The sequence below is a fragment of the Tachypleus tridentatus genome, chromosome 6 (genome assembly GCF_004210375.1).
Source record: "Tachypleus tridentatus isolate NWPU-2018 chromosome 6, ASM421037v1, whole genome shotgun sequence".
Classification (NCBI taxonomy): Eukaryota; Metazoa; Arthropoda; class Merostomata; order Xiphosura; family Limulidae; genus Tachypleus; species Tachypleus tridentatus.
In genome coordinates this window covers 154,718,454-154,728,222 of record NC_134830.1, presented here as the reverse complement: position 1 = coordinate 154,728,222, position 9,769 = coordinate 154,718,454, and the positions used below count along the sequence as shown (strand labels likewise).

General features: G+C 30.3%; 1 protein-coding gene and 2 long non-coding RNA genes across 6 annotated transcripts; 2 read left to right on the top strand and 1 right to left on the bottom strand.

The window, feature by feature from the left end:
• Positions 1-1,908: 1,908 nt before the first annotated feature.
• Positions 1,909-3,842, top strand: LOC143254175 (uncharacterized). Its single transcript, XR_013030062.1, has 2 exons — positions 1,909-2,029; positions 2,418-3,842. It is a non-coding gene; the product is annotated as an uncharacterized LOC143254175 (long non-coding RNA).
• Positions 3,550-6,357, bottom strand: LOC143254174 (uncharacterized). Of its 3 annotated transcripts, XR_013030060.1 has the most exons (4): positions 6,230-6,357; positions 5,145-5,543; positions 4,169-4,239; positions 3,550-3,690 (listed from the first exon to the last, which is right to left on the bottom strand). XR_013030060.1 is itself a non-coding variant. In XM_076508971.1 (3 exons), the coding sequence occupies exons 1-2, from the start codon at positions 6,245-6,247 to the stop codon at positions 5,169-5,171; spliced, it is 393 nt and encodes a 130-aa protein (XP_076365086.1). In that variant the 5' UTR covers positions 6,248-6,357; the 3' UTR covers positions 3,990-4,239; positions 5,145-5,168. The 3 variants fall into 3 exon arrangements, 1 of the variants encoding a protein (XP_076365086.1); XR_013030061.1 differs by lacking the exon at positions 3,550-3,690 and having other exon boundaries at positions 3,990-4,239; positions 5,116-5,543; XM_076508971.1 differs by lacking the exon at positions 3,550-3,690 and having other exon boundaries at positions 3,990-4,239.
• Positions 6,358-6,482: 125 nt separating this feature from the next.
• Positions 6,483-7,537, top strand: LOC143254176 (uncharacterized). 2 transcript variants are annotated; one of them, XR_013030064.1, is made up of 3 exons: positions 6,483-6,586; positions 6,883-6,963; positions 7,345-7,537. It is a non-coding gene; the product is annotated as an uncharacterized LOC143254176 (long non-coding RNA). The 2 variants fall into 2 exon arrangements; XR_013030063.1 differs by having other exon boundaries at positions 6,883-6,968.
• Positions 7,538-9,769: the final 2,232 nt, after the last annotated feature.

Sequence of the window (9,769 nt, the reverse complement as noted above, 5' to 3'; positions counted from 1 at the left end):
ACCTGGATCACAGTTACACCCATTTCTGTCATTACTCCTCATATCTCCCATTTTGTTTCCGTGATAACCGCAACCATCTTGGATGTTCCGGTTTCTATCGTTATTACCGTTTTTAGCGTAACTTCCTACAGTGCAGACAGGAGTAACCAAAAGCAAAACGAAAACCTGTAATAAAAATATATATCAAAATTTATCTTTCTCACGAATTATGACAAATTTTAATAATCTACTCTCTCATTGTGGATCGTTTGTGTTAAAGTTGTTTTTTTTACACAGACAGTCGTATACCCAAACACACAAATATATTGACTGATCTATCGCATAGCATTTTCCCCTTAAAGCTTTTAACTTTTATTGAGAGTTACTTTTAAATAGATTAGTTTAAACTAAAATTAAACAAAATTATTCATTTCCATATAAGATGAGAACATTTGTCACAGTGATGTTTCACTGGGAATTCTGTTATACTAAATTTGAATACCCTTTTAAGAATTACGTTATCAATTTACATTTCACTAACACTATTCTATAATGAGATCAGGTCTCTTATCATAGGAAATTAATTTTAATTTAATTATCTCACATTATTCTACGTTTAGGACTGCCACTTCTCATAAGGAAATGATACCATGCAACATATACAACAATTTGTCTTCGGTGAGTTATTTTGCAGTTTGGTCAATAATGAACAGATAAAATAAACTGTAAAACACTGACCACTGTCCTCATGTTCATTAGACAAGAATAAGGTAAAAGACGTTGATATCGATTGTTAGTTCGTTGATTATATCAAGTTACGTATTTCTATAGTGATATGATATGACACAATCATACTTAAAGCCATACCTGTGATGAACAAAACATTTTAAAAGATATTTATTAATTATCTTTTTGAGGCTGATGTACTTTCAAAGACCGAGCTCAAGCCAAATAATCATTATTGTGTTATATCGTCAATTCGGGCAAAGGAAAATTACATTTTAATAAATTTATAATTACATTAATAACATGTTTCAGGTAGTTTTGGTTATATTATGTGGATAAATGTTGAGGTTCGGTAAACATCAGTGAACTACCGGTTAGCAACTTTTTATCTGAAACAACGTCTCAGAAATTGGAAATCTATAGATAAGTTACATTTCTCCCTCGCTTGTTGCTTCTGAATAACTTTCTTAAATTCTTCATTCATAAAACTTTATGTAATTTTCCCACCATAGTAATATTCCTCACAAATCAGTACGTACAAATGTTTCATTTTAAAACGTAATCTGAACACTTAAGACGTTAGGGTTTTGTGGTAAACATTGTGTAAATTATGGCATATTTTTGGTACTTGTTTTTCACTTTTTTATTAGTGCATTCAGTTTGTTTCTCAGAAACAAAAATATTAAAATACTCAAATGGAATTATAAACTAGTAGTAATTCGTTTGGATTTTGTTCGATCTTGATAAACGTGCTTTTAGCGATTTCGATTACCAGACAACGATTTTAAGTAATTTTAAGCTTTGTTGTTTATATCATTGTGTAGCAATTCAATTGATATTTATGTTTAAGTGTTGTTAGAAACCAGTATAAAAAAATGGAACACTTGCTGATAAAAACCACTTAACTACGAGATGATTGGATGTTGTTTATCTCGTGTTTTGACGTCAATTGTAACGTAAGTTGCAAAAGAAGTACTTTTTCATTCGTTCCAAAACATATACTCTTCAAGATGCATATCATATTCAAAAGAATCTTGTATAAATGAGTCTGAAACATTGCCTAAAGGCCATTCCGAGGCTAATTGGATCCAATTTCTGTTTGAATTCATGAGAAAAACAATTTCAAATAGATTTAAAACATTTTTTGTTGATGTAACTTGAGACACGAAGATTTCATCATCTCGTTTGCATTTAAGGGTCGAAGGGATGATTAGAAGACTCAGTATGATAACTTATATCAAACTAAACAACTTGTCTTGAGTTTTGATTTCCTTCAAAACAATATGTGTAAAACCTTTACTTTTAATTTCGTGAAATTTGAAAGGTCAGTCAAATTTACAGGCTTAGTTAGGCGTAACACGTAATGTTATACGATACTGTCATATTGTTCGTTTCAAAACATTAATGGCACAATTTATTAGACTTGCCTGTTGGTTTAGTAACAATATCTGCATATTCTAATAAAATTACTGCAATGTCCGAAATAAATAAATCTGTGATACTTGACGTCAAAACATAAATCATATTCAGAATTCTTACACTTCGTTGTAAAAGTTGAGTTTGAAATTTTTGTGACATATATTCTTATGATTATTTTAAAACGACTTCCTATCAAAAGGAAAACATACAAAGTATAGCATATTAGGCCTTTTCTCAGAGGAACCACCCATCTTATTCCCTAATCCCCAGTTATATTTTATATAATGTTCCAGAATGCTGAACGTTTCGATACGAGTGGAAGACATATCCCATGTATACCCTTCTGGCGTGGAATCGAATCCCCGATTTTAGCGTGGTTAGTTCGTAGACATATCGCTGTACCAGCGGGGAACAACGTGTAGTGAGGACTATCGACTTCGTGCAACAACTTTTCTGTTGTGGCAAGTTTTAATTTTTGTGTCTTTCGTCAGTAAATATGAAGAACCGCTCTCTCTTCGTATGATTTCAATAGAACCTAGTTAATAAAATTAATTGTTAAGATTTGTTTTTTGAATAACCCAAATTATTACAATCGTCTTGTCTTGGAAACATGAACCTTCTTATAGTCTTGTCTCAGGATCCAGGTGCGCTTAATTTTATTTTTTTGTACATACGAAGAATCACGAAAAACTTTGTTTTAGGAACTTGAACGATTACATAAAACATATAATGGAGTGATTTTTTTCCCCGGGATGGGACATAATACATGTTTAAAAAATAGATAAATTCCTTATATTCACACATCGTTGTTTACCAACTTATTATTGTTCAACTGTAAACTGAAACTATGATTAGTTTAGTTGTATGAATAGTTATCACACATCTTAAATGTGTTTTGTTTTCTATATTTTCTCTATAACTCCTCTGTATTATAAACATGGTCATTAAAAAAAATTATTTATTTTGTTTCAGAAAGTTTATTCTAAAGAAGTATTTAATCCACATATTTTTAAATGAATTACATTATGAGAAGATTGAAAAAAACAAGATCTTTCGTTTCTTAGTATTTCACGAAAAAAAATTCTTATCTATATTTTCTCATCACCCGTGTATGTCTCCCAGTGTTTTAATTTGTATTAGATTTATTTAACACAAATATGGATGAAAAGAAAGCTATAAAATATGATGAACTTCGAAGAATGGACGGCAACTGCTCGTTGTGGAAACACAAGTGCGGAGGACGACGTTTCGAAAGTCTTCCGCCTTTCCTCTTCAAGTCGACATGAAGACATATTTTTGCTACACGGTCAAATGTTTCATCCTAAGATTTATTAATTGTAGTGACGAAGGTGAAATTTGGTTGTCACTGTAAAGTCAATATCGATGTAACATTTCTTGAAGAATGTTTATAACACCTTTTGATAAAGATTAAGAATAAGTTATTCTAAAATATAAAACATTAATTTATAAATGATGCTGCCATCTTTTGGTACAAAAATATTTAAGAGGTGTTTCACACTGGTACTTAAAAGTGTATATCATTTTCTCCCACATATCTGTTAGTTCCTATAAAAGATGTCAAAAATATTACATTTTTGGTAAACACTTTTCTTCATAAACTTAACATTATCTTTACATGTATCAAACTTTATTGAATTTATAAGTTGAAACTAACAATGCTGTGGAATCAATAAACGAGTCTGAATATTATAAAACTATACGTGAGATTTTTCTTTAATAAACCCATTGATTAATTTCGTTATTCAAATAATCTGGTGAGAATATACTAATAATAAACTAGCCTAACTAAGCATTTGATTCTGTATCGAAACGTGTTCCTGGTAAAGAAGAAACACACAGACAAACAGATTAACAAAGGTTTTCTTTTAACTATAAATTACACTTTATTTCTTACTTTATTTACTTTATTGTTCTTTATTTTCTGTTACGTAAAAATCAAACTAAATTTCAATGCAAAATATATTTATATCAAAAATAAGTTTACAGTAATTTCAATATATTTGTCTTTCATTATATAACCTACGGGTTGTTGATTGAACAAAGGAAAGATTTCACAACATCATTTCTATCGGCGATAATCCAGATTCTAAGAAGCTGTAAAAGAAAAACATATATCCAGTTTAATATAACTTGAATTAAAAGGACAAACCTGTCGATGTTGTTGTAAGTTATTTTATTTTAAGATATAAATGTATATATATATACCTGTGGGATCTTGTGTAACAAATAATATATCACAGACGCTATTTATGAATCTCCTTCTACTTCCTATTACAGATAATTGTAAAGTACATGTTAAAATGTTCCATTCTTACCCTTTAATAAAACTGAAGATTATTTATGATGTACAACAATAACAGTCCTTTCTCTTCTCCCAACGACTTATCAATAACTTTAGTGACTTAAATCGCTGATATCTGATGTAGGTTCTATGCGATAAACAAAGTTCACATACACCACTGTGTTGCTTTATATTAAATAAACAACGTGTACTGGTGCTCTAATATTTCTCATTTCATACCAATACGTTTTTCTAATGTGTTTAAAATTTAAGCTCTCAGACATTACACATTACTTAGAAAACTTATTACTTATATTAACACTGATAAATTGAAAACTCTTTAAATATTCAACAATTTTAAAAACAGTAAAGTTAACAATGCAGCTTCTTACAAAAGTTAACAAAGTATTGACGATGTGGTGTGAAAGTTATTAAAAGACCAGACTAAACATTCTTATATCATGTGAGATAATGTTCACATTAAGACATAAAATAAGTCACGAACATTGAAACTACTCTTTTGCTCATTAGAGAACAAGTATGTTTAATACGATAAGGATTTCAATAAGCAATCTTCAGATATATGAGTCGAGAGGTATGGCCTAGTGGATTAACTTTATTATTTGAAAAGTTAAACTTTGAAAGATATCTGCATTTAAATGTTGATATTCTTACTTATTTATACTAACATGAACAATGAAATTAAGTGTGTTGTTACCAATTTCACTCCACCAATACGATTTTATGCGTCCAAATGTAGACTGTGATTCATATTTAGCTCACTACCCAAACTCTCTCCGCCTACTCTTTGTCTTTTTGATCGTGTTCCTCTTGTTAACCTATCTCTTAAGTTAGGGTCACTGTCAAAAACCAAGCCTACGTCTGGGTCTCTTCTAAACATATTCTTCTCGTATCTTCCATTACCATTGTATATTCTGAAATCTTTTTTCTTATCAAAACCACTTTTATTCCCACGTCTGCCAAGAGCTCTACTATTTCTCCCTATATCTCCGTAACAACCATAACCATTGTGGTTGTTTCGGGTTATTTTGTTACTTCCGTTTTCAGCGTAGCTTCCTACAGTGTAGACCGTAATCACCAAAAGTAGAATGAAATTCTGTAAAAAAATAAATAATTTTTTGTGAAACTATGACCATTAAAAAACAAACTACTTGCTTCTTCTGTGAGGAAATTCTGTAGACCCATAGTTATTTCACAGAGAGAAACAGTTACACAAACTAGTACGATGTAAATTAGCTTATCCTATAACTTTTACCCATAAAGTTTTAATATTTTATTGTTAAATGTTCAAACATAGAACAGACGATGTATAAAATAAATGGCATAATTCATGTTTAGTCCAAATCGTTTAGCCTAATTTGTAATAATAACTGTAATAGAAATGACTTTTTAATTTAGTGAATGTAGTCAACATAAAGATTATTTTACTGGTGTTGTGACAGATCTCGCGCGAGGAGCTTGATTGTAAATTCAACATAATTTTCATCTCTCCTGTTTTTTATGATGAGAGCGTTTGTCACAGTATTATTTTACTGGGAATTCTGTTACACTGAAATAGAATACCTTTCTAAGAATTATGTTATCAATTTATATTTCACTAACAATGTAATGAGATCAGGTCTCTTATGAACAGAAATTAATTTTGGTCTATTTATATCATATTATTTTGCCACATCTTATACTGGAATAATACCATGCACCAAATACTACTATTTGTCTCCGGTGAGCTGTTCTAGAGTTTAACCGATAAGTAACTTACTGAATAAACTGTAAAACACTTACCACTAGCCTCATCTTCATTCCAGTGCAATAAGCAAAAAGACCTTGATATCGGCTCTAAGTAAGTTCGTTATGTTAATAGTGACTTCAAATTTACGAACTTTTATAGCGTATTGTAAATATGCAATCATAGTGAAGGTCACAGCTCTGATTTACGAAACTGTTATAACCCAGATTACTATTTCCTGATTTCAAATTATACAAAGGTCATACTTTATAATTGGTTTCTTCTCCAGATGCATTGACAAGCGAATTTAAATCACAAATCAACGCGACACACTTTATAGAAATGTTTTCAGTTTTCTTTCTGACACTGATGTACTTTCAAAGTATGGTCTCATGTTGAATAAGCCTTATGGGGTTTGTATTACTTTTTTCGAAAAGTAAAATACAGAGTTATTTGTTTCCCTTCGTTTCAATCTGAATTATTAAAAACTTTAATTTGTTTCTTTTAATGTTATACATTATTATTATTTATTTGTTTGTCACACTCCAAACGAGTTTAGGTTAGGAACAGTTACATTATGTTATGTGAAACTTTTTTAAATAGGTTTATTTAAGGCTATCTAGGAAAAAATTAACATTTTAGTTAAATTATACGTTATACGGTGCGTCCAATAATTATTTCTTAATGATTTTGTGTTCTATTTTCATAGTGCAGACAACTGAATAGACGGAGACATCAGCAGAGAGACCGATGTGACTTTACTATAATAAAAACAATTATTTTACACTTGGTATAGTATGTGTGATTAACAACTCATGTTCTCATTAAAAAAGTTTCATTGATGTTTCAATAAAAGCTGTAAACAAATCTAAAATCGATGTGAATATTTACTTTACTTTATCAGCTTGTTTCCGAGTAATTGGTACGTGCTTCGTATGGAATGTTCTATTCTTCTTTTAAGGATAGTTACACTATCTTTATTAATTATAATACCTGTAATATAGGTTATGTTATATCGAATGAATCGATAGATTTCTTATTAAATTTTGATCCTTTCTGTGTCATTAGATCAAAAGCTAGTGGATATAGAAATACTGTTTGATCTTTAACAGTTTTGATGAATCTTATTAAATTGTACAATAATATGGTACACTGTTTTCCTTTATCGCAGGTAATCTGTAGCCATGCTGGAAACATGGAAGTGTTAACGTAAAGTAAAGCCAAAGACACTGTTCTACAACACTGTTTCAGTTCATTATTGAAAAGGAAACGACGAGAATATGTCAATAGAAATATTGTATGTTGGGACTGGAATTGACAAAAATGGAAAAATCTATAAACTTAAGTTTTATTTTTTTAATTGTTTTGAAACCATGATTTCATTTGATAAATAAATATGTTCTATCAAATATTGTCTGGAATATAGTGATATCTGGTGTGACTCAAACAGTTTAAAAAAACATTTTTGTGTATGTGCCTGTCGACAAATGAAATTTTGATTCAAGATTATGATAAAATCCCATCTAATAAAGATTTCTGACTGTAGATGATGGTAAAGCACCAACAGTGAATTTAATTAGTCTTACCGCCACTTCTTTAATTTCTTAAAATAAAAATAATGGCAAGATACCATGGTATCTTATAAAATAACTGTATTATCAAAAAAAAGCTTCGACTCTCACCAATCTTGCTTAATTCCAATTAAATATTAAAATTCATCTGTTGATTTAACGTGAGTGTATAGCCTAATAATTTGTGATTTAGATTATGAGATTAGTGAACAAAATAAAGATGAGTTAATAAATAACTTGCTGCCTCATCAAAAAGCGGAAACGATTGCTGAAGCATTTGCAAATAACATAATAGCGAGACACGGTGTAACCCAGTACTTTCTGATGGATAGAGATGGTAACTTCGTTTCTACGTTAGAAAATTACATTGATTAATTGTTAAGTGTCCAGAAAACTGAAACAACTGCTTTCCATCCAGCTGCTACGGTATTACTAGAAATATTCAACAGAATTTTCCTAGATATAATCTCTCAATACTGTGAGAAAGAAAATAAAACTTGGGAAGAGCTGGTTCATTTATTAATAAAGTGCTGAAAATGAGTCTACTCTGGAAAGTCCGTTTTTTCTATTACATGGTAGAGATGTACTGCTGTGAAAGCAAGAGATAATGACCATAAAAATATTTTATAACGCAGAAGGTTATGATAACAAGACTGAGCTTTTACAGAGGCTGCAGTTAGCCTTTGAGATAATTAAAAAACATTTAATACAACATGCTCAAAATAGAGAGAAACAACCAAATAAAAAGGCGAAACTAATGAAATAAAATTAATATATAAATTATTGTTATATACCCTTATCGTTAAGAGAGGAAACACCAAGAAATAAGTAGAACTGTGGAAAGACACTTTCAGAGCACTTAAACAAACAAGTTCAATCTATTTTGAGAATACAAAAATGTGTAAAAAAAGAAAACAGTTGGTACATGTTAATAGATTAAAGAAACTGAAGAGAGGAAACCCTATCTTTAGGAATATATGATTGATGAAAACCAGACAACTAACAAAAAAGAAAATGTTAAAGTCCAATCTTATTATTCGAATAAATTAGATTTATCTTATAACGATGAAGAGATAAGTAAAGCCCAGACAGAAAATTAAGAGTTAGAAGACGCTAATATTACATTAGTATCGAGGACAAGTTACAGGGTCTGTGTATCAAGAACATCTATGACAACGTAAGGTGATACTGTTACCCATGATTATAACCTCAGATCACATGGTCGTGTACCAACCCAACTAGAAGTAATCCTTACCCCTACTAAAAACGAGTGAAATTTTGTTTCCAAGTAGTTGTACATAGACCCACAAATGACATTAACATAGTTAATGTTAGCTCTATTGATGAAACACTTGGTGTGCTAGAAGCTTTTAACGATATATTAAGCAGTAGTCGTAGGTGTAATTAGACTTAAGTTAACAATGCAGGACGTGGATAAACAAAATTGAATATTTTGTATATATATATATATATGTGTCTGAGAGGTTATCGGACATTTCTCTTTATATGTTTTAGTTGTAGAAATATCTGTCGCTTTACTATCCTTCATTATCCTTTTGATGAGTGGAAACATGGCGGCAAAGAACGTATTTTACCAATGAGAAATAAGACGCGTATGATTTTTATTGAAGAAGAAAATCTTATATTATCATGAGATATGTGAATAATTTTCCAATTTTTACAGTATGTTCGATTGATAGTTTGATTACAAGAAGAAGTAATATTGTTCGACAAATTTTTTGACGTAAGTTGTCGTGATAATTTCGATGACGGTGGTTCGGAAAATATTACGTCATTTCATATGACAAATCAGGTAATAGCAATCTGATGTCCAGTAAGGATGATACAAGGAGGAACTAAGAACTATGACACCTTATTTAGACGATATCTTGTTAACATTTGAAAATTTGTTATTAGAATTAAAGTATATTAAAGCATCACGATTTCCAATCGGATTCCATGATAACGTGGTTGAATAGACGCAGGTGAAAATGCTTTCAAATTTTTGTTCGCATAAGTAAATAC